The 24,076-nt window shown below is 38.5% G+C and overlaps 1 protein-coding gene and 1 pseudogene across 2 annotated transcripts; one reads left to right on the forward strand and one right to left on the reverse strand.

Annotated features, from left to right (window-relative positions):
- Positions 1-1,016: 1,016 nt before the first annotated feature.
- On the reverse strand, positions 1,017-24,076 carry Gm773 (predicted gene 773). Of its 2 annotated transcripts, none has more exons than NM_001033423.2 (8): positions 24,004-24,071; positions 13,863-13,980; positions 13,197-13,266; positions 12,774-12,808; positions 8,664-8,781; positions 7,761-7,860; positions 4,843-4,941; positions 1,017-1,359 (listed from the first exon to the last, which is right to left on the reverse strand). In NM_001033423.2, exons 2-8 carry the CDS (start codon positions 13,954-13,956, stop codon positions 1,255-1,257), a joined length of 621 nt encoding a protein of 206 aa, NP_001028595.1. In that variant the 5' UTR covers positions 13,957-13,980; positions 24,004-24,071; the 3' UTR covers positions 1,017-1,254. The 2 variants fall into 2 exon arrangements, with proteins under 2 accessions (NP_001028595.1, XP_006528162.1); XM_006528099.2 differs by having other exon boundaries at positions 1,025-1,359; positions 23,981-24,076.
- On the forward strand, positions 2,002-2,884 carry Gm14627 (predicted gene 14627; annotated as a pseudogene).

The raw sequence follows: 24,076 nt of genomic DNA on the forward strand, positions 1-24,076 counted from the left end.
GAAGCTAGTCTTATTAGACTTCAACCCTGTCAGCCAGATGTAGTTGTCAGGGGTGGAGTCAGGTTGAGTTATCAACACTCTAAATGTACCAGTGTTTCCCTAATCCTATACACAACAAGAGCAGGGACTGTGTCAGTACCCACAGCCATATGCTTGGAGCCTGGAATTGTGAGCTTTGGGCTTCAGCACGTGGAACAAACCATTGCATATATTTGATTACAGTCTACACATTACTTCTGCTGTGTGCCCACAGAATCTTACCCCCAGAACAACATTCCAGGAAATTCTTGAGAAAGTGGAATGTTGTATATCACTATCCTACAAACAGAACATTTGCCATTTTCATAAGGCCAGTTGTACCAACTTAAGAACAAAACATTGATGCTGGGTTTGTGACTGTACATTCACTCCTTCATAGGAGAGGGCAGGGAGATTTGTTGGGCCTTCACCACTCCTCTTAGCTACAGAGTGGTTTGAGTATATAGGTTGGGGTATACTATGTAAAGGGGACTCCATCTATGAATTTGTAGGGAAGCCATTATCTATACTGGGTGAAGACTTTCTAGTGTGACTTTTTTTTGGGGTCACCAACATTTCTCTCAGTAATGCCTCATTCATGTTCCATAAGTCTAAATCAGTTCAGTTTCCCCCAGGGGGAATTGGACCTTTGAAGTGGGGTTAGACACTGCCTAGTCCCCCACTGCCTTATCTTTTGTGACTTGTGATTGATAAGAAATGTATTTATTCTAAAGCCAAAACCTACATTTTTTTGAGACAAGGTTTCACTGTATAGCTTTATATGTCCAGGAACATACTACTATGAATTATGATGTAAACATCTGTGTTTCCCAATGGTCTTAGGTGACTGCTGCTCTATAGACTAGGGTGGCCATGAACTCAGAGATCCACTGGCCTCTGCCTCCCAAGTGCTGGGATTAAAGGCACCTGCTACCATACCGTGCCTCTAAACCTATATCTTTACTCATAAAAGTTAATTAACATTGCAAAAAATCACTACCACAGATTAACAGCTGTTTATTTAGAACTCAACAGGAATAGGGGTGCCACACTTTAAATGTTACTGATTACTGATAATAAACTACAGTGAAACTGGAAAGGCATGTGTCTGAGGTAACATGAATTACATCAGCTCGGCTTCACGATTTCCTCAAGACTCATCAGAAGAATTTTTATAGTTAAAGAAAACAGAGTATTTTGGTGCCTCTTCTCTTCCATGTTGTGAGAAATCAATATTTAACCATCTGTCAATTTTCTTTCCAGGAAAGCCATTTGCTTTTTAAACTCACTGTGAATACTAGAAAGTACACTGCTATTGTCTTTGTCCAAGTTCTCCATACCCTAAATCACAAAAGAATGGTTTAATTAAAAAACTTTTTACCACAGGTTCTAAAGTTTAAAATCAATTTTCACAATTAAGAATCTTTTCTTATTCAAATAATATATTTTTATCTATTCCATCTTCATAAAATCATTGTAATATATAAACACCCAAAGTCATACCATAAAGAAGGTATATGAATTATATATATGAACAAGTGAATGAAAGGTAATTACAGTATTGCTAAAATAGTACACTTTGTGTGAATTAATAGTTTAATGAGAGGTTAAGGTTAGATAGAGCAGAAAACGTGCAGCTCCCAGTCATCCTTAAGTTCAGTTGGGAGCATAATGAACTGGACACTAACTTAGACAATATACCAAGACTCAGTCTCAAAAGCAGGGTGGGGCCAGGGATTTACGTTAGTTGGTACCATGCCTGCCTAGCATGAATAAATCCTAGATTTGATCCTTAGGGTAGCATAAACCAAGTAGTTGGACGTGTTAATAATCTTAGCACTCAAGAGGTGAAGGCAGAAGGATTAGGGTTTCATGGCTAATCTCAGGTATGTAGGAAGACAGAGGCCAGTCTGAGCCACATTAAGACCATACCTTTAAACAGAGACGAAGGAAAAATGTCTAGAATTAGAAATTCCAGAAAAGCTGGCTCCTGCTCTCACAGCCACTGCAGTACATTGTGCTCCATAGAGACAGGGCTGGGGCAAGCAAGAGCCAGATAGGGACTGGGCAACTCTGTGCCTCACAGAGGAAAATCAACTAAACATGGGCAAAAGAGATCTTAAGAAGCCAAGAGGCAAAATGTCCTCATATGCATTCTTTGTGCAAACCTGCTGGGAGGAGCACAAGAAGCACCCGGATGCTTCTGTCAAATTCTCAGAGCTCTCCAAGAAGTGCTCAGAGAGGTGCCAGACCATGTCTGCTAAAGAAAAGGGGAAATTTGAAGATATGGCAAAGGCTGACAAGGCTCGTTATGATAGAGAAATGAAAACCTACAACCCCCAAAGGGGAGACCAAAAAGAAGTTCAAGGACCCCAGTGCACCCAAGAGGCCTCCTTCAGCCTTCTTCTTATGAAAAGGCAAGCACCCTGGCTTATCCATTGGTGATCTTGCAAAGAAACTAGGAGAGATATGGAACACTGCAGCAGAAGACAAGCAGCCCTATGAGAAGGCTGCCAAGCTGAAGGAGAAGTGTGAGGATATTGCTGCCTACACAAATAAAGGGAATCCTGATGCAAATAAGGGGTGGTCAAGACTGAAAAATAGTAAGAAAAGGAAGAGGAAGATGATGAGGAAGATGAAGAAGATAAGGAAGATGAAGAAGATGAATAAGTTGGTTCTAGGTTTTTTCTTGTCTATAAAGCATTTAACCCCCCTGTACAGAACTCACTCCTTTTAAAGAAAAAATAGAAATGTAAGGCTGTATAAGATTTGATTTTAAACTGTACAGTGTTTTTTTTTTCTATAGTTAACACAGTACTGAATGTGTCTTTAGATAACCCTATCCTGGTGGTATTTTCAATGACCATTACCCTTGCCTGGTACAGTCTGGGGATTGTAAATTGGCATGGAAATTTAAAGCAGGTTCTTGTTGGTGCAAAGCTTAATTTAGTTTTATATGGGGACAGTAGTTTGGTTTTGGTTTTTGTCATTTTCCTTTGGTTTTATTTTTGGTTTTTTTTCTTTGTTTTTTCATCTTCAGTTGTCTCTGATGCAGCTTATATGAAGATAATTGTTGTTCTGTTAACTGAATGCCACTCTATAATTGCAATAAAAAATTGCAGCTGTTTTGTTGACATTCTGAATGCTTCTACGTAAATAGATATTTTTATTAAAAAAAAAAGAAACTAGACAGTTCAAAAGTCCAACCAGTAAATTTGATCATTTTGAAAATTTCTAATAAGGTTCTCAAATATCAGGTGATAGTTTATTTATTATGACCAACAGTATGAATAAAAATAATCAAATTCTCTGTATTATGAGATTGTTTTCAAGTTATATAAAGCAAAACCCACATTTTATTCCTTTTTTTATTATGGGATCATGCTGTGTAGCCCAGCTAGTCTGCAACTTCCCATCTTTTACTCTCAAGGCTCCCAAGAACTGATAGTATTTGCCTATGCTACTGTATTCATTGAAAAATTAAGTAAATTTAACTAACACGTTATTTTTTTGTCTAGTATCCCAGGTGTGCTCTTATGTGTGGAGAGACTTTTAAAAAATAGCACAGGAGAGCTCACCCCTTTAAAAGGAAAAAAATGTATACAAAATAGTTCAAATGCTCCATAACTGGAATGGAAATAAATCTAGTTTTAGTTATAGTGTAGAAAATAGGGTAATTCCAACTAGGTTGGCAAAATAATAATTTTTCAAAAATAGAGGAATTAAAATCTTCTAGGGAACGAATATAACCAAAGAATGGAAGGAAGTACATAGCCTGTGGTATAAAGCAACTATACAGAGAGATGATGTTAGTGAACAGCTACAGTAAGTGGAAGGGATCTTGTAGAATAGGGAGTTATACATTAAATGGTTTTTTTTAAACTAATTTACTCTTTTGTTCACTTTAGATATAGGACTGATAGGACCCAAGGTGGATCTGACCGAAAGGCTGCTCCCTGGGAACTAGCTTTCATGGTGGCAGGGAAGTTGCCAAAAGAGGGAGGCAACCAATAGTCTTATTCAACTATGGTGAATATGAACCACAACAACTGCTAGCACGGCATAATAACACTAAAGCTGCAGCAGTGGCATGAACACATTGGCAGTAAACCAAAAACTCTCTAATTGGACTTCAGACCTGCTCTTTGATGTTTTTGGAAATAGTTTTTGAAAGTGTCTTAGAGGTAATCCTATAAATGTGTAACAGTTAAAAAGGATTTTATCATTTATTTATATGGGCATGTATATGTGCACACACATGCATATGGGTGTTCATGAAGGCCAGCAGGTGTCCTATCTCCTGAAGCTGGGGTCATGAGCCAATTGAAATGTGTGCTGGGAAGCAAGTTCCAGTTCTCTGAAAGGGCAGCAAGAAATCTTAACTGCTGAGCCACCTCTGCAGCCCCTGCCCGAATCTACAAATTTTAACCCTCACCTTTTGTGTTCTGGACTCACTTTTAAAATGATAAAATCATTTTAGCTGTGGTAGTTATTCTAGAATCTATCATGTCAAAAATGCTTCTATAATATGTTTGGAAACAAATGTATTGGAGAATCTCAACAAAGCACCTCCATATTTAATAAATTCTAGGCATACAAGTTCAAATAAGTATGTTAAAATGTTAATATACTATATATTTGATGCATATGCACTTTTCTGACAGAAAGACTCATTTCCCACTTTGAATAATTCCTCACCAATACTGTGAAGAGATCTGCCAATTTGCTTATCACTCCAGTCACAATCAATTAATGCAGAATAGAAAGTAGTTAAAATGTTGCAATGTATGAAGAGAATGCATTGCATTACAATATACTACATACCTTTAAGAGCGTGTCATTTGCCTGCTTAAGTGCTTTCAGGCTGTGGACCTGCCGTGATGTGGTTTGTGGAAAAGTCTTCTGTTGCTGACAAAAGGCACTCTACAAATATAAATGGATAGCTCTGTAATAGCAAGTAAGTATGAAGTTTGTTGCTCTTGATGCTGGGTAAAGTCTACAACTCTGCTGATAAGATGGAATGAAATATTCAGTTCAGAAAAAAAACAATTATAAATTAATCTTAAAGGATTCCTTAAAATGAATTGCTTTTATAATAAGTGTCATCGATATTTTTATATGTTTTTATCATTAATTTAGGTAATTTTTGTTTTTGCCACTAAACAGGAAAAAACAGCCTCTAAGTCCTGGCATAGGAATATTTAAAGACATATTCTGCACTATATAGAACTCATCATCTTCCTGCCTCAATATTTCCAGTAGTAGGTATTACATGCATGCAGCTTGTGCCAATGAGCAGAAATTCTTCATATTCAAGACATAACTTATTCTTGCAACCCCTAAATAGATGATTTTTCAGTAACAACGCCCTTTCATCTTCTTAACCTATCCTCCACCAAGGACTTTGCCCTCTAACCTACTTTATCTAATCTTTTAAATCCTGTCCTCTAGATTTTGCCACCGGTGATAACATACCTCTCTATAGTACTGGTAATCGCCAATATGTATTATTAGTTCCATGGCAAATGTTGTTTTGAACCTTATTATGTAGATTAATTCTGTACAAACTCATTTAATACTTTGAACAACTACAGGAAATAGATTCTCACCATTCAATCTCAAAGATGAGGAAAGTGAGATGCAATGGTACACTGTCTGCTGTTCAGAGCTACCTATTACTACAATTAGATCTAAATCATTATGTTCCCAGAATCTACACTATAATCATTTTAGAAACTCTCTCTCTCCACATATTATTGGCTTATATACACTTTACACTGTAGCTTCTTACTCTTCTTAGTATTTTAGCTGATCCATCCTTCACTACCAAAAATCCATTAGCTCATCTTCTTATCATTGTTGTCCCTACACCTGGTATCTTCAGTTTTCTCTTTCTAGCCTTAAATTCCTTAACCGGTTATTAAAACTACCTCTTTGTATACAAACCTTCCTCAGCACTTACTCTTTCCCATTTATTTGGTTAAATCCTAAATTTGGAAACCTCAGCTCTAGCTAATCTGTCTGATAGCAGCACTTTTAGAATCTGATGACCTTATTTCATGGAGCACACAGAGTGTACACATGTACACATGTACCCAAGTGATGGTTCAGTCTCTCATCATCACATCTCCCACCTACATATGGCTATATGCCATGTGTTTTCCTATCCAGTTTTAAAGCTGTCTAAGCTTCCTTTTGACTAAGTTTCAGTCTCTTCACATACCCCACTATTACAAACTCATCAGCTGTCTTTGTTTTCCTCTTTGTAAACATATGCCTTTTTTTCTTAAAACAAACAACAGAAACTATTTAAATTATTCCTTGGCCTATCATAGGTTTTCCTATCATGTCTTATATTTATTTCTATGAAATTTCTGCTCACTTTTACAATCTAATCATGAGGATTCAGGACACCAAAGATGAACTCTATATTGCTAAATCTACCTTATTTTACCTGTAAATAGCATACTGCAAAAGTTAACAGTCTTTTATTCTTTCAGAAAACTTCCTTTACTTGGATGAAATTAATTTCTACCTAATAGGTCATTTGACCTCAATCTGTTTTACTGGCTCACTCTCAAGAATCAATACACTGAAAGACCCCAAGGATCTATCTGCCCTTACACTTCTCATTTAAAGCTTTAGTCAGCTCTTGATGGTTTCATCTGATCTTCATGGCTTAAAAGTTACTTAAAATTAACAATTCTCAACTCTGTATCCTTGACAAATTGATTTCTCCCCAACTCCATCCTCACATACCAGTGGCTTACTCAACTGCTCCACTGTATGTCACAACTGTTTCAAATGGGACATTCTGCAACTGGATTGACCATCCAACCCCAGAACTGTTTGGATATAATCAAGACACCAAATGTAATATAAAAATGGTTTCCTAAATACAAAAAGGTGAAAAAATGAATGGAAAGTGCATTTAATGCCATAAAATGTATACATGGGTTTACTTTCATAAGAATAGATAAGTAACATGGATTTGACTGCTGAGGGTAAATAATGTTGTGAACTGGTACGGTAGCTTTACAAGAGTGTGCTTGCCTGACTTGCAAACCTGCCCTGGGTTAAGTCAAGAAGTCAGAAGGAGAAAGAGGATGAGAAATAGGGAAGGAAAGGGGGTGTGAGGCAAGGGGGCGGGAAAGAAGGAGAGGAGCATGAAGACGAGAGGAAGAAACCACTGTAAAACATATTCTGACAACAGTGATGGGTTCAGGAATGGGAAGATGATCAAACCTAGTTCAGTGATATTTCCTCACAGGAATATTATGCCAGGGCTATCAAAAAGACTTTCTCAGTTCAGTACAGCTAATAAATTTGTTATTACATCTAAAAATGGAAGATTTACCATATGGTATTTAGTAAGTTAAGTAACACCTAGAAACAGCTCAGATAATACTACATAATACAACCTTCACACCATTCAACTATGTATGAAACAAACCTACCCACAATTTCTAATACAGAAACTAGGAATCTTTAATTAATTCCTCCACAAGTTTTTGTTGCTTGAAATTGCAAGAATCTTAACTGGATATCAAAAGTCAAACGGCTTTTATTAGCAGGGAATGTGTCTATATTACTGTGCTTTATGGTTCAGCAGGAACAGAACACAAAACTAATAACATAACAAAACCTGACTCATTTCCCTTTGACTTATGCAAGCTTAGTTTCTATTTTTACTTGAGACTTAGTTATAATAGATTAAGTATAACACCAATTGTGATACCAACAGTTAGGTTATCTTCAAGGTCTTCAACATTCTTCATATCAAAATCCCACTGCTGAAACAGAGTTATAATCTGCTCAGTATATTCAATTTTAAACTCCCGTCTGTAAAACATAATGATGAATATTGTATTACATATCAAAATGAAGAGAATGTACAAGAAAAATTTATTTCCCTTATTATGTACTATAAAAGGACATAGTAGCAATGTAAATATTCTTGTGGGAAACTAAAAAATAAAATTAAATTTATATCAATTCCACAAGTATTGTTCCTAACTAAAAATCTGTTCTCCCATGACTGTCTTATTAAATAATAATAATATTTGAGCATCCATCTACCTGTACATGTTCATACATGTGTGTATATATATGCAATATCATATACATAAGGATGTGTGAATTTTAGAAAAAAATCATTTCATCTTCACTTTTGTTTCATTTTTTTCTACTGAAAACATGTTCTAATATCAACACTACATAAGTTCCAAATAGACATATAACAGTTTTTTTTATCTATTTGACATAGCCAAGATCACAAGGGAATGATTAAATCTCATAAAATACATAAATTATTTACAATTTGAAATTGACATTTTTCTACCTTGTCAAACATATCTATAAAAATGAATAGCTTCTATGACATCTACCTTTTACTGTACTTTCAGAATGAACACAAATGTCTTTTTAAAACTGTCAATTCTCTTCAATTATTATTTAAAAGGAGAAAATTATGATATTCACAGGCTTCCTAGAAACGTACTCCAGTCCAGGAAGCTATTACAACTCTCATTAACATAGAGAAAACAGAGCCAAAATTTTGCAGTAGACTCCATTTGGTGGAGTAATTTGCATCAATGGATACTATGAAATCATCGAAATATGACTATAAAGTAATGAAGTCTTACACTTCATCTTGATGAACTTTCCAATGTTGTTTGATATGCTTGTCACAATCTTTGACAACATCTTTAATATATGACTCCATCCTCCTTTTCTTTTCAACAACAGCACTGCTAAGGTGAGCTACATAGAAAAAAAATCATTAAAATTTAATGTTAGCTGGGCGTGGTGGTGCATGCCTTTAATTCCAGCACTCGGGAGGCAGAGGCAGGCAGATTTCTGAGTTTGAGGCCAGCCTGGTCTACAAAGTGAGTCCCAGGAAATCCAGGGTTATACAGAGAAACCCTGTCTCAAAAAAAAAAAAAAAACAAAACAAAAAAATTAATGTTGTTGAAGACAATATTTCTCCCACATATGCAAATAAACACAGATAAAGGTAAAAACCATTGAACAATACCAAAGATATACCATCAGTCTCAACTAACCTGACCCCTGAGATCTCTCCAACACTGAGCTGCCAACCAGGCAGCATACATGAGCTAGTTCTAGGCCCCTGACATATATACAGCAGGGGACTGCCTGATCTGGCCTCAATGGGAGATGATGCACCTAACCCTCAAGAGACTTGAGGCCCCAAGGCGTGGGAATGAAATGAGGAACTGTGGGAGGGCTGACAGGGGCAGAAGGCAACTGGACCATAAATAAGTGAAAGTAATAATAAAAACACTTAAACATTAAAAATTTCAATTAAAATTAACATCAAGAAAATGCCTAATGCGTGTTATATTTTATAGCACTTTTAATTTTTAGACTAGATATATTTAAGCAGTAATGTTTATAGAAATATTCCAAGGTCAAATAAAATTCTAAATATATGAAACATCTCTGTTCCTAAGCATTGTGAATGAGAACTACCTAAAATTACTATAATTCTGATGTTCCTACTGAAGATAATCTTTTAAATTTGGAGATCATAAAAAATCTAATAAACAAGATGCCAGAACAAAAGTGTAGTGGGAAATACTAAAAAATGGCCCAGCCTGGTTCCTGAGCTAATGCCAGCAACTGGTGGACCACATGGTTCCAGCCAGGTGATCTCAATTCGGCTGTCTCTCTGGCGGGGCTGGGGTATTCTTTCTGCTGGCCAATTCTCTGGCATGGCTGGAGCTACAGTTCCCTTCTGTACCACAAAAGCACCATGCAATGACCATCCACCCCATGGTTAGCTGCCACACCACCCATCAACCAAGTAAATCAAACCTCTTGAAGCTTATAATTAACCAATCAGTATTATGTATCAATAAGTTCTCAATTTACAAGATGCCAATACAATAATTACGGAATAATGATAAATGCTTTATTGCAATTACTCTAACCTCATGATATCATAACTACCTGTAGCTGTTTAAAGCCACACTGGTTCACATCTGCCTCCATCTTGTCCTTCTCCTCTCTACCCCAGATGCTCTCTCTCCCCTGCAACTCTCACTGCTGCCTCCCTTTTCCCTGTCCCATCTCAGGCCTCCCGCTACCTAATATTTTAGTGTGATTGGACAGGAAAAAAAATCTGTCACAAAAAAACCTTTAATTTTTTCCCAAGGAAAAAATCATAAGAAAGGACTTTGTAGTTTACAGAATACTCTTCAATTGTAAGGATGCTTGACTGCATTGCTGTAACTAATTATATGAAAAAAATGAGTAACAACAAGAATACACTCTATCAAACAGCCAGAATCAAGGATGAATGTGGTTGTCACACACCTTTTATACCCAATGTTGGAAGGCAGATGCAGGCAGATTTTTTGAGTTCATGGATAGCTACACGGTGAATTCCAGACAAACTAAGGTTGCATAGTGAGACCTTTTCTCAAAATATTTTTAAGTTAAGTTGAAAGTTTTTCAAAAGTTGAAGGCAGGCATTCAAAAAGGGTAACAATGAAGTGATAAAATTTATCCATAATACAGCAATGATAATTTGAAATGTACTTTATAAAAATGAAAGCAAATCCAAAGATGGAAGAAATCTTAGTTTAGTAATTATTAAGAATATTTTAAATAATTTTGTGAAGTTTTTATAGGACATATTTACAGTTTGTAAAAATTTTAATACTTCAAATAATGTTTGCCAAAGTTACACCTTTCTACCATAAGCAACTGTCACTACCTATGATGAAACTTAACTATTATATAAATATTTTATGTTTTCAGCATCTATAATAAATTTCCAAACAAGTACTCTGATAAAACCCAACTGGGGAATACTCCAAAAGGACTTGAAAGTATAAATTATCCCTGAAAAGGAAGAAATGCTAGCTGTTTTTTAAAGAATATTGTCTCCTAAACTGGATGAGGTATTTCTTTAATTGTCAGAATTAATGAAAAACATACAAGATTTAAAAAGAAAAGAGACCATGGCTTTAAAATAAAACAAGGGTTGCATATATTGGAGGGTTTGGAAGGAAGAAGGGGAAACGGCATATTATAATCTCAAAAAATAAAAGGTTACTGCATAAGAGATCAAATAAATATGAGTATTGTCTCTTACAAAGTTCATAAAATGGATAATTGTGATTTTTTTACATCTGATTAAAGATCTCTCACTGACCAGTAAAACTGTCTTTTATTTTTGATACATAATTTATTGTTAAACTGATATGAGCAAGACTAATTGGACTCAGTGTGCTAAATATATACATCATAAAAGAGTCTGGTACAGGCAGAGGCAGGTATATGCCTTTGAGTTCGAGGCCAGCCTGAGCCAGGTGATCCCACCAGAGACCACCACATAGATACACTTAAAGCTGAATATAAAGTCTTTATTTCAGGCTAGGGGATGTATGGAGAATTTGTCCAGGTCATGCAGCCCTGAACCTTACAATTCTTAGCCTTTTGTGCAGAAAAAAAAAAAAAAACAAACATCATATCCTGGTTGGCATTTCATGAAGTATTGGGACTACAGGAGCAAAACAGCAGGGACAGTACACACATAAAAGTTTCATTCAGACTTTCCCAATCACATCCTGGAATCATTGACTTTGCCATTGTTGCTGTTTTGACAGATGGGCTAGCTAGTTTTTGTAGTTGTTTTTGTTTTGGTTTGCTTTTGTTTTTTGTTTGTTTGTTGTTTTTGTTTTAATTAGTTTGACATAAACTCATCTGAGTGAAGATATCCCCAAATAAGGAAATACCTCTATAATATGGGGCAAGCCTATATGGCATTTTCTTAATTAGTGATGGGAGAAGGTCCAGATCTCTTCATCTCTCTCAGTGTCTCTCTCAGTGTCACCCCACTCTCTGTGTGTGTGTGTGTGTGTGTGTGTGTGTCTGTCTGTCTGTCTGTGTGTGTGTGTGTGTGTGTGTGTGTGTGTGTGTCTTTCTCTGTGTCTGTCTGTCTGTATACATGTCAATGTGACATCCCTTGGTACATATTCGTGATTCTATATGAGAGCAAGCTGAGCAAGTCACAAAGAACAAGCAGTAAGCAGCACTCTTCCATGGCTCTCCTATCAGCTTCTCTCTCCAGGTTCCTGCCCTATTTAAGTTCCTGTTCTGACTTCCTTAAATGATGAAGTTTGGTTAAAAAGAGTAAGTCAAATAAATGTATTACTTCCCATGTTGATTTGGTCATTGGTTTTTTTCTCGTCACAGCAATAGTAACTCTGACTAAGACAGGAAGATTTTTTTCCCTCTTGTTGGAATGCAAGGCCTGAATGGTGTTTCTATCATGGCATCAGTTGTGCTAAGATCTCAGGATCTATTAAATTTCTGGGAGTCTATAAAGTTCTGGGGGCCTGTTACAATAAAGACACCATGTTAAAAGATATAAAAGTTGGGAGGGAAAAAGGAACCCAGGAGGATTCCTAGAGAATAGGGTAAATGAAGCATTGATATACACAAAGATGTGTATGCATAAATCTGTTAATCCAAAGAACTATTTTTTATAAAAGCTTTGCATCTATTTCACTTTCTACAATTCCTTTTAAGTCACACACACTCAAATATACCAGCTTTACTTTTCCTATCAAGGTAACTAAGAAAATCTCCAACGGCAAGTCAAAAATATTAGAGTAAAACTCTATCACTGAGAATAAAGCATAAATTAATAATCCTCTAGCACATTAACCATCTATAGCTTTAAGCAACTTTCTCTAGATACATATACATAAAAAATGTACCTCCAATGTTTTCCATCCTATTCTTTACTTCATTTCTGTAAAGAAATTACATTTAAAAAGTTAAAGCTGGGTGTTTAATTCAATGGTCAAGTATCACTCCAATGTTCAAAGCACTAGATTTGATACCTATCACTAACAAAGCTAAACCTTTCAATTGAATGTTTATAATATAAAATGCTTGATTTCAAGGAAATATCACATGTAAAATAACATATACAGTACTTGTTAGATAAAATGGAAAAACTTTTCCTAGTCTTATTTGTAATTGTTTTCTTTTAAATGGGAACTTGGGCAAAGATTATCATGAGAAAGCTACGTAGCTGAGAATGTCACTGAACATCTTACCTTCCTGCCTCCACCTCCCCAGTGCTGAGATTACAGTTATGAAAATAAATTTTAAGCAGGCAAAAATTAATATATTACCTTGTATCTGTACCACCCATTCTTGTAGGAACCAATGCCTTCTCAGTATTACTAAATACTAGGCTTCTTGCTGCATTGAACAAGAAAAAAAACTTTTGAAATTAAATATGCTATTTTTGTTCATTTAAATGAAATATAAATTTTATTTGTAGTTCTTTCAGACATTTTCCAACTCTGTATTTTAAGCAAAAACGTAAATACAATATTATTCTGAAGGTTAGAAGAAATAATATCTTAAATTATTTCTGTTTTGTAGGAAGAGCTTTTAAGTCTTTCTGAGGTAATACCACTTTAAGTTATTTACAATTTATTGATGTGTGAAAAACTGTAGAGGTGAAGTACAATATGTATTCCTAAGACTTTGATACAGGCTTATGAGGAACAAATAAGAATAAACGAATTACATGGAAATATGTACCTTTATTCTATTTCAAGCAACTATGTAAAAAAAAAATCAAATGAACCATGCAAGTAAGATGACTTGGAAGGTAAGGTAGCAGAGCTTACTTCCAAGCCTAAAATCAACACGACTCATATCTGATACACACATGGGGGAGGAGAGAACCAACTCCTATAAATTATCATCTCACCAGCCCCCTTCCCAAAGACACAAAAATAAATTGAATTATAGGATACCATCAATATTCAGAAGTAGATAAATTGTACCTGTAAGTGTAGAGTGTGCTGAATACTCCAGAACATCATCCTCTTCTTCACCATCATCAAGGTTATAGACTGAGAAGTGCTTCCTATTGTCCATTATTGGCTTCACAAATGCAGGCTTCTTTATTTTTTTCAGGGAAAAATATGTTTTTTCATTTAAAAGTGAAATAGGGAACAAATCTCTAATCTGTTTCCAGCGCAATGAACTTAAACCAATATAATGTAAACTAAACAATAAGAATGGCCTGAGTTGAATAAAAGGTTACCAATTTCCATATATTATTGAATCAGAAGTCAGCAATCTGTAATTTCTGAATTTAAAAAAGAAGAGGGCTGGAGAAAAGCCTCAGTTATTAAGAATGCATACTGTCCCTTCCGGCCCACTGCAGCACCGGGGTCCCTGGCCTGTGGAGTCTCCAGACACCCACAAGGACCCACACAGGATCCGGCACGGGAACCCAAGACCTCTGGTGAGTGGAACACAGAGCCTGCTCCAATCCAATCGTGAGGGACCTGAGACTACATTAATTAAGGAAGCAGATAACCCGGCCTGATCCGCAGCTCAAGTTCCTTCTGGCCCACTGCAGCACTGGGGTCCCTGGCCCGGAGAGTCTCTGGACACCGGCAAAGACCCACACAGGATCCGCCATGGGATCCTAAGACCTCTGGTGAGTGGAACACAACTTCTGCCAGGAGGCAGGTTCAAACACCAGATATCTGGGCACCTTCACTGCAAGAGGAGAGCTTGCCTGCAGAGAGTACTCTGACCACTGAAACTAAGGATAGAGCTAGTCTCCCAGGTCTGCTTATCAGACTAACATAATCACCTGAGGAACAAGCTCTAACCAGAGACAACTATAACAACTAGCTCCAGAGACTACCAGATGGCAAAGGCAAAGGTAAGAATCCTGTTTACAGAAATCAAGACCACTCACCATCATCAGAACACAGCACTCCCACCCCACCTAGTCCTGGGCACCCCAACACAAAAAAAAAGCTAGACACAGATTTAAAAGCATATCTCATGATGATGGTAGAGGACATCTAGAAGGACTTTAATAACTCACTTAAAGAAATACAGGAGAACACTGCTAAAGAGTTACAAGTCCTTAAAGAAAAACAGGAAAACACAACCAAACAGGTAGAAGTCCTTATAGAAAAACAGGAAAACATATCCAAACAGGTGATGGAAATGAACAAAACCATACTAGACCTAAAAAGGGAAGTAGACACAATAAAGAAAACCCAAAGTGAGGCAACGCTGGAGATAGAAACCCTAGGAAAGAAATCTGGAACCATAGACACGAGCATCAGCAACAGAATACAAGAGATGGAAGAGAGAATCTCAGGTGCAGAAGATTCCATAGAGAACATCAGCACAACAACCAAAGATAATACAAAACGAAAAAAGATCCTAACTCAAAGCATCCAGGAAATCCAGGACACAATGAGAAGACCAAACCTACAGATAATAGGAATTGATGAGAATGAAGATTTTCAACTTAAAGGGCCTGCAAATATCTTCAACAAAATAATAGAAGAAAACTTCCCAAACCTAAAGAATGACATGCCCATGAACATACAAGAAGCCTACAGAACTCCAAATAGACTGGACCAGAAAAGAAATTCCTCCTGACACATAATAATCAAAACAAAAAATGCACTAAATAAAGAGAGAATATTAAAAGCAGTAAGGGAGAAAGGTCAAGTAACATATAAAAGAAGGCCTATCAGAATTACACCAGATTTTTCACCAGAGACTATGAAAGACAAAAGAGCCTGGACAGATGTTATACAGACACTAAGAGAACAAAAATGCCAGTCCAGGATACTATACCCGGCCAAACTCTCAATTACCATAGATGGAGAAACCAAAGTATTCCACGACAAACCCAAATTCACACATTATCTTTCCACGAATCCAGCCCTTCAAAGGATAATAACAGAAAAAAAAACAATACAAGGACGGAAATCGCGACCTAGACAAAGCAAGAAAGTAATCCCTCCACAAACCAAAAAGAAGACAGCCACAAGAACAGAACGCCAACTCTAACAAAAAAAAACAAAAGGAAGCAACAATTATTTTTCCTTAATATCTCTTAATATCAATGGACTCAATTCCCCAATAAAATGACATAGAATAACAGACTGGCTACACAAACAGGACCCAACATTCTGCTGCTTACAGGAAACCCATCTCATGGAAAAAGATAGACACTACCTCAGAATGAAAGGCTGGAAAACAATTTTCCAAGCAAATGGTCTGAAGAAACAAGCTGGAGTAGCCATCCTAATATCTGATAAGATTGACTTCCAACCCAAAGTCATCAAAAGAGACAAGGAGGGGGCACTTCATTCTCATCAAAGGTAAAAACCTCCAAGAGGAACTCTCAATTATGATTATCTATGCTCCAAATACAAGGGCAGCCACATTCATTAAAGAAACTTTAGTAAATCTCAAAGCACACATTTCACCTCACACAATAATAGTGGGAGACTTCAACACACCACTTTCATCAATGGACAAATCGAGGAAATAGAAACTAAACAGGGACACAGTGAAACTAACAGAAATTATGAAACAAATGGATCTGATAGATATCTACAGAGCATTTTATCCTAAAACAAAAGGATATACCTTCTTCTCAGCACCTCACGGGACCTTCTCCAAAATTGACCATATAATTGGTCACAAAACAGGCCTCAACAGATACAAAAATATTGAAATTGTCCCATGCATCTTATCAGACCACCATGGCCTAAGGCTAATCTTCAATAACAACATAAATAATGGAAAGCCAACATTCATGTGGAAACTGAACAACACTCTTCTCAATGATACCTTGGTCAAGGAAGGAATAAAGAAATTAAAAACTTTTTTGAGTTTAATGAAAATGAAGCCATAACGTACCCAAACCTATGGGACACAATGAAAGCATTTCTAAGAGGGAAACTCATAGCCCTGAGTGCCTCCAAGAAGAAACTGGAGAGAGCACACACTGGCAGCTGACAACACATCTAAAAGCTCTAGAAAAAAAGGAAGCAAATTCACCCAAGAGGAGTAAATGGCAGGAAATAAACAAACTCAGGGGTGAAATCAACCAAGTGGAAACAAGAACTATTCAAAGAATTAACGAAACTAGGAGTTGGTTCTTTGAGAAAATCAACAAGATAGATAAACCCTTAGCTAGACTCACTAGAGGGCACAGGGACAACATCCTAATTAACAAAATCAGAAATGAAAAGGGAGGCATAACAACAGATCCAGAAGAAATCCAAAACACCATCAGATCCTTCTACAAAAGGATGTACTCAACAAAACTGGAAAACCTGGACGAAATGGACACATTTCTAGACAGATACCAGGTACCAAAGTTAAATCAGGATCAAGTTAACGATCTAAACAGTCCCATGTCCACTAAAGAAATAGAAGCAGTCATTAATAGCCTCCCAACCAAAAAAAGCCCAGAACAAGATGGATTTAGTGCAGAGTTCTATCAGACGTTCAAAGAAGATCTAATTCCAAGTCCGGCACAAACTATTCCACAAAATAGAAGTAGAGTGAACTTTACCCAACTCATTCTATGAAGCCACAATTACTCTGATATCTAAACCACAGAAAGATCCAACAAAGATAGAGAACTTCAGACCAATTTGCCTTATGAATATCGATGCAAAAATACTCAATAAAATTCTAGCTAATGGAATCCAAGAACACATTAAAGCAATCATCAGCCTGACCAAGTAAGTTTTATTCCAGGGATGCAGGGATGGTTTAATATACGAAAATCCATCAATGTAATCCATTATATAAACAAACTCAAAGACAAAAACCACATGCTCATCTCGTTAGATGCTGAAAAAGCATTCGACAAGATCCAACACCCATTCATGATAAAAGTCTTGGAAAAATCAGGAATTCAAGGCCCATACCTAAACATGATAAAAGCAATATACAGCAAACCAGTAGCCAACATCAAAGTAAATGGAGAGAAGCTTGAAGCAATCCCACTAAAATCAGGGACTAGACAAGGCTGCCCACTTTCTCCCTACCTATTCAACATAGTACTTGAAGTCCTAGCCAGAGTAATTCCACAACAAAAGGAGATCAAGGGGATACAAATTCAAAAAGAGGAAGTCAAAATATCACTTTTTGCAGATGATAGGATAGTATATATAAGTGACCCTAAAAATTCCACCAGAGAACTCCTAAACCTGATAAACAGCTTCAATGAAGTAGCTGGATATAAAATTAACTCAAACAAGTCAATGGCCTTTCTCTACACAAAGAATAAACAGGCTGAGAAAGAAATTAGGGAAACAACACCCTTCTCAGTAGTCACAAATAATATAAAATATCTTGGTGTGACTCTAACTAAGGAAGTGAAAGATCTGTATGATAAAAACTTCAAGTCTCTGAAGAAAGAAATTAAGGATCTCAGAAGATGGAAAGATCTCCCATATTCATGGATTTGCAGGATCAATAGTTAAAATGGTTATCTTGCCAAAAGCAATCTACAGATTCAATGCAATCCCCATCAAAATTCCAACTCAATTCTTCAACGAATTAGAAGAGCAATCTGAAAATTCATCTGGAATAACAAAAAACCTAGGATAGCAAAAACTCTTCTCAAGGATAAAAGAACCTCTGGTGGAATCACCATGCCTGACCTAAAGCTTTACTACAGAGCAATTGTGATAAAAAACTGCATGGTACTGGTATAGTGACAGACAAGTAGACCAATGGAATAGAATTGAACACCCAGAAATGAACCCACACACCTATGGCCACTTGATCTTCGACAAGGGAGCTAAAACCATCCAGTGGAAGAAAGACAGCATTTTCAATAAATGGTGCTGGCACAACTGGTTGTTATCATATAGAAGAATGCAAATCGATCCATTCCTATCTCCTTGTACTAAGGTCAAATCTAAGTGGATCAAGGAACTTCACATAAAACCAGAGACACTGAAACTTGTAGAGGAGAAAGTGGGAAAAAGCCTCGAGATATGGGCACAGGGGAAAAATTCCTGAATAGAATAGCAATGGCTTGTGCTGTAAGATCGAGAATTGACAAATGGGACCTCATAAAACTGGAAAACTTCTGCAAGGCAAAAGACACAGTCAATAAGACAAAATGGCCACCAACAGATTGGGAAAGGATCTTTACCTATCCTAAATCAGATAGGGGGCTAATATCCAATATACATAAAGAACTCAAGAGGGTGGACTCCAGAAAATCAAATAACCCCCTTAAAAGATGGAGCTCAGAGCTAAACAAAGAATTCTCACCCGAGGAATACCGAATGGCTGAGAAGCACTTGAAAAAATGTTCAACATCCTTAATCATCAGAGAAATGCAAATCAAAACAACCCTGAGATTCTATCTCACATCAGTCAGAATGGCTAAGATCAAAAACTCAGGTGACAGCAGATGCTGGCGAGGATGTGGAGAAAGAGGAACACTCCTCCATTGTTGGTGGGATTGCAAGCTTGTACAACCACTCTGGAAATCAGTGTGGTGGTTCCTCAGAAAATTGTACATAGTACTACTGGAGGATCCCGCAATATGGCTCCTGGGCATATATCCAGAAGATGTCCCAACGGGTAAGAAGGACACATGCTCCACTATGTTCATAGCAGCCTTATTTGTAATAGCCAGAAGCTGGAAAGAACCCAGATGCCCCTAAACAGAGGAATGGATACAAAAAAATGTGGTACATTTACACAATGGAGTACTACTCAGCTATTAAAAAGAATAAATTTGTGAAATTCCTAGGCAAATGTTTGGACCTGGAGGACATCATCCTCTGTGAATTAACACAATCACAAAAGAACTCAAATGATATGTACTCACTGATAAGTGGATATTAGCCCAGAAACTTAGTATAGTGAGATATAAGGTCCAATTTGCTAAACAAAAGAAACTGAAGAAGAACGAAGCCCAAAGTGTGAATACTTTGCCCCTTCTTATAATTGGAAACAATCACCCATGGAAGAGTTACAGAGACAAAGTTTGGAGCTGAGACAAAAGGATGGACCATCTAGAGACTGCCATATTCAGGGATCCATCCCATAATTAGCCTCCAAACGATGACACCATTGCATACACTAGCAAGCGTTTGTTGCAAGGACCGTGATATAGCTATCTCTTGTGAGACTAGGCCAGGGCCTAGCCAACACAGAAGTGGATGCTCATAGTCAACTATTGGATGGATCACAGTGCCCCCAATGGAGAAGCTAGAGAAAGTATACAAGGAGCTAAAGAGATCTGCAACCCTGTAGGTGCAACATTATGAACTAACCAGTACCCCGGAGCTCTTGACTCTAGCTGCATATGTATCAAAAGATGGCCTAGTCAGCCATCACTGGAAAAAGATGCCCATTGGACAGGCAAACTTTATATGCCCCAGTACAGGGGAACACCAGGGCCAAAAAATGGGAATGGGTGGGTAGGGGAGTGGGAGTGGAGGGTGTGGGGCACTTTTGGGATAGCATTGGAAATGTAATTGAGGAAAATACATAATAAAAAAAAAGAATGCATACTGTTTGTGTAGAGGACTTAAACTTAATTCCCAACAATCACATCAGGTGGCTCAGTACTTCCTGTAACACCAACTCTAGGAAGGTTTAACAACTCTGGCCTCCACAAGCAACTGGACTCACATGCCTATTCTTACCTACATCCAAATATACTTGAAAATTAAAATCTTAAGGAAATAAATGCAATGATAGTTTTAAACCTGATGCCTAATGTGTTTGTACTTAAGCACTGGGATATCTAATTTTTGGTCCCATGTTTGTCAGTTTCTTAGGAATTTAGAGCAAATATTTAAGGCAGTTTCTGGCCCAAACAAACCTGTGGATGCTATCATTATAGATCACACACATGCCCCAAATCTGCTGATAGCAAAATAAATATAAAACAAAACCTGACAGGGCTGAATATTTAGTATGGTGGTACAGGGCATGTTTACCATGCAATGAGATATGGCTCAACTGTCAAAACTACCAGAAAAAAATGACAGATATGGTGACTCTGGTCACTCTTTAATTATAGCATTCCATTCTGGAGGCTGAAAATGGCTAGCTCAAGGCCAGTCTGAGCCACTTATGGAGTCTGTCTCAAAAAGAATCAAACAAACAAAACCCTAATTGATCAAACAAAAAGATGGATGTGCCTATCCATTGTTATAATCCCAATACTCCAAAGACTGAAGCAGGAATATTCAAGTCATGTCCAGATACAAAGCAGTATCATTTCTTAAAAAAAAACAAAACAAATATAACAACAAAAATTAGGACTTAAAAATGGTTCAGTAGTTAGGCTCACTGAACTACTGGGGGAAGGGAGTTCAAGACAGGATCTCTGTGTGTAACCCTGGCTGTCCTGGAACTCAGTTTGTAGACCAGGCTGGCCTCGAGCTTAGAGATCCTCTGCCTCTAGCATGCTGGGGTTAAAAGTGTGTGCCACTAGGCCACACCCCTCGCCGCAAAGATAGATATTCAGTTCCCAGTACCAGCAGTTAGTGCTACCAAGCTAAATATACCTCAAACTCAAACTCCAGTGGATATAATGTCCTCTCTGGCCTCCACAAACAATGCCTGTGCACACAGGATCACGCGAGTGCACACACACACAGAATTTTGTTTAAATCTGGTTTGGGTTCTTTAAAAAAGTGATGTCTATTCCATTTATACCAAACATGCAACACCACACACAGACAGTACAGAAATAAATATGGTTCTGTCCCTCAATATACCAGCTGCAGACAACATGTCTCCAGCCACACCTCTGAAGCCCCCAGTGGTTCCTCAGTACATCTAACATGTGCTAGTCCCTCAGTCCACCCAAATCCCCAGTTTCCAACCCCTCCTGCCCTCTTTAGCTCTTCCTAACCCTCATCTCCTCACCTCTCCTATAGGCTCCCTCTTTGTCCCCAGTTGCCATCTCTGTAATAATAACTGAGACTTTCCAGGGTACCCACTCCTCTGGACTTTCCTTCTTTCCAGGCTTCCTTCAGCCTGTTCAAGGTCCAATACTCAGCAAGGTTCACTACCTCCATTTTCTTGTGAGAGGCTTTAACAAGATTCACCACCGCCTCCAATTTTCCCTGGGGGGTGGGGCATGGAAAATCAGCAAGATCCACCACCCCCTCCATTTTCCTCTCAGCAAGCTCAGCAAGGTTTACCACTGCCTCCATTTTCCCTTCACTGACTTCAGCAAGGATTACCATTGTAATATCCAAAATAAATTCAAGAGTACCCAGTACCTTCCCGCTTCAAAAGGACTTTCAAAACTATACTAGCAGGCCAAGTACAGAGCCAGATAAAAAAGCTGGCTGACTAAACAAATATAGAAACATAGTTTTAACAGTCAAAATTACTAAGTTTCCAGAACAAGATTACCAATTCCTGTGCCCCACCTCACACTAAAACCACAAGGACAGACAAAATGAGTGTCACCCTACACAAACCAACCAATGTCTAAAAAGGTTATTGGCTAGAGCAATTAAAATAAGCCAAACTACCCTGGTGCCTATATCCGGCCCTTATAAAGGTATATAAAAAAAATGTGTTCTTTCTTTGCTCTGGATCTCTCGTCTGGCCTGAGTGCTGAGAGGGGGTTCCCCAACATGTTGGATAACTAAAACCCTCATGCGTTTTACAAAGATGATGGTATCTGTGGTCTTTGAAAGCAATGGTCTTTTGACAAGCTACAACATTATCACCTCCATTGTCCCTTCACCGACCTCCACCACCAGCAACATATTCCCCTCCACAAGCTCTGCAAGGTCCACCACTGGCTGTACGTTCCCTTCAGCAAGCTCAGCAAGGCTCACCACCACCCCATTTCCCCCTCGCAGACAGAGACCATCACCCCCATACACCACAGCCTCCATTTTCCCCTCCGCAAGCGTGGAAAGGTCCACCACTGGCTCTAATTTCCCCTCAGCAAGTTCCGCAAAGCTCACCACCACCTCCATTTCCCCCTCGCAGACAGAGACGACCACCCCCATACACTACAGCCTTCATTTTCCCCTCGGCAAGCTCGGAAAGGTCCACCACTGGCTCTAATTTCCCCTCAGCAAGTTCAGCAAGGCTCACCACCACCTCCATTTTCCCCTCGCAGACAGAGACCACCACCCCCATACACCACAGCCTCCATTTTCCCCTCGGCAAGCTCGGAATGGTCCACCACTGGCTCTAATTTCCCCTCAGCAAGTTCAGCAAAGCTCACCACCACCTCCATTTTCCCCTCGTAGACAGAGACCACCACCCCCATACACCACAGCCTCCATTTTCCCCTCGGCAAGCGCGGAAAGGTCCACCACTGGCTCTAATTTTCCCTCAGCAATTTCAGCAAGGCTCACCACCACCTCCATTTTCCCCTCGCAGACAGAGACCACCACCCCCATACACCACAGCCTCCATTTTCCCCTCGGCAAGCTCGGAAAGGTCCACCACTGGCTCTAATTTCCCCTCAGCAAGTTCAGCAAAGCTCACCACCACCTCCATTTTCCCCTCGCAGACATAGACCACCACCCCCATACACCACAGCCTCCATTTTCCCCTCGGCAAGCTCGGAAAGGTCCACCACTGGCTCTAATGTCCCCTCAGCAAGGCTCACCACTGCCTCCATTTCCCCCTCGCCTCCAAGACCTCCACCACCTCCTCCCTTTTCCCCTGGAAAGCCTCAGCAATGTCCACAATCTCCTCCATTTTCCCCTCGCTGACATCCACCACCTCCACCTCCTCGGACGACCACCATTTTCACCTCAAAAACGACTGCTGTCTTCATTTTCTGCTCTGTGACCTCAACAAGGTCCACCATTCCCTCTATTTACCCCTTGGTGATCTGTGCAAGGTTTACCACGGCCTCCATTAGAGGCCCAGGCCCAGAGTAAAGCCAACAGGATTTGTTTCACCAGTAAAAAGGTGACCTGGACGAACCTCCGTCAAGGCAGGACACACTTTCCCCCTCCTCCACACCCGTCCTTTCTCATACTCCTCCTTTCCTCACACTCGCTCCTTCTCCAACTCCTCCTCCCGTTCTCACACTTTCCCTGTGCACACTCCCTCCTCTTTACACTTGTCCACTCCTCACACCTGAACTAACCCCATTGGGTGAAACAGGCTTACAAGTTTCCAGATAAGTGAAAACTCTCACAAAGCTGGCATCTTTCTCCTCGAAGCTTCTTAGGCAAAATGGTGT

Source organism: Mus musculus, chromosome X (assembly GCF_000001635.26).
Source record: "Mus musculus strain C57BL/6J chromosome X, GRCm38.p6 C57BL/6J".
In the NCBI taxonomy this organism is placed as follows: Eukaryota; Metazoa; Chordata; class Mammalia; order Rodentia; family Muridae; genus Mus; species Mus musculus.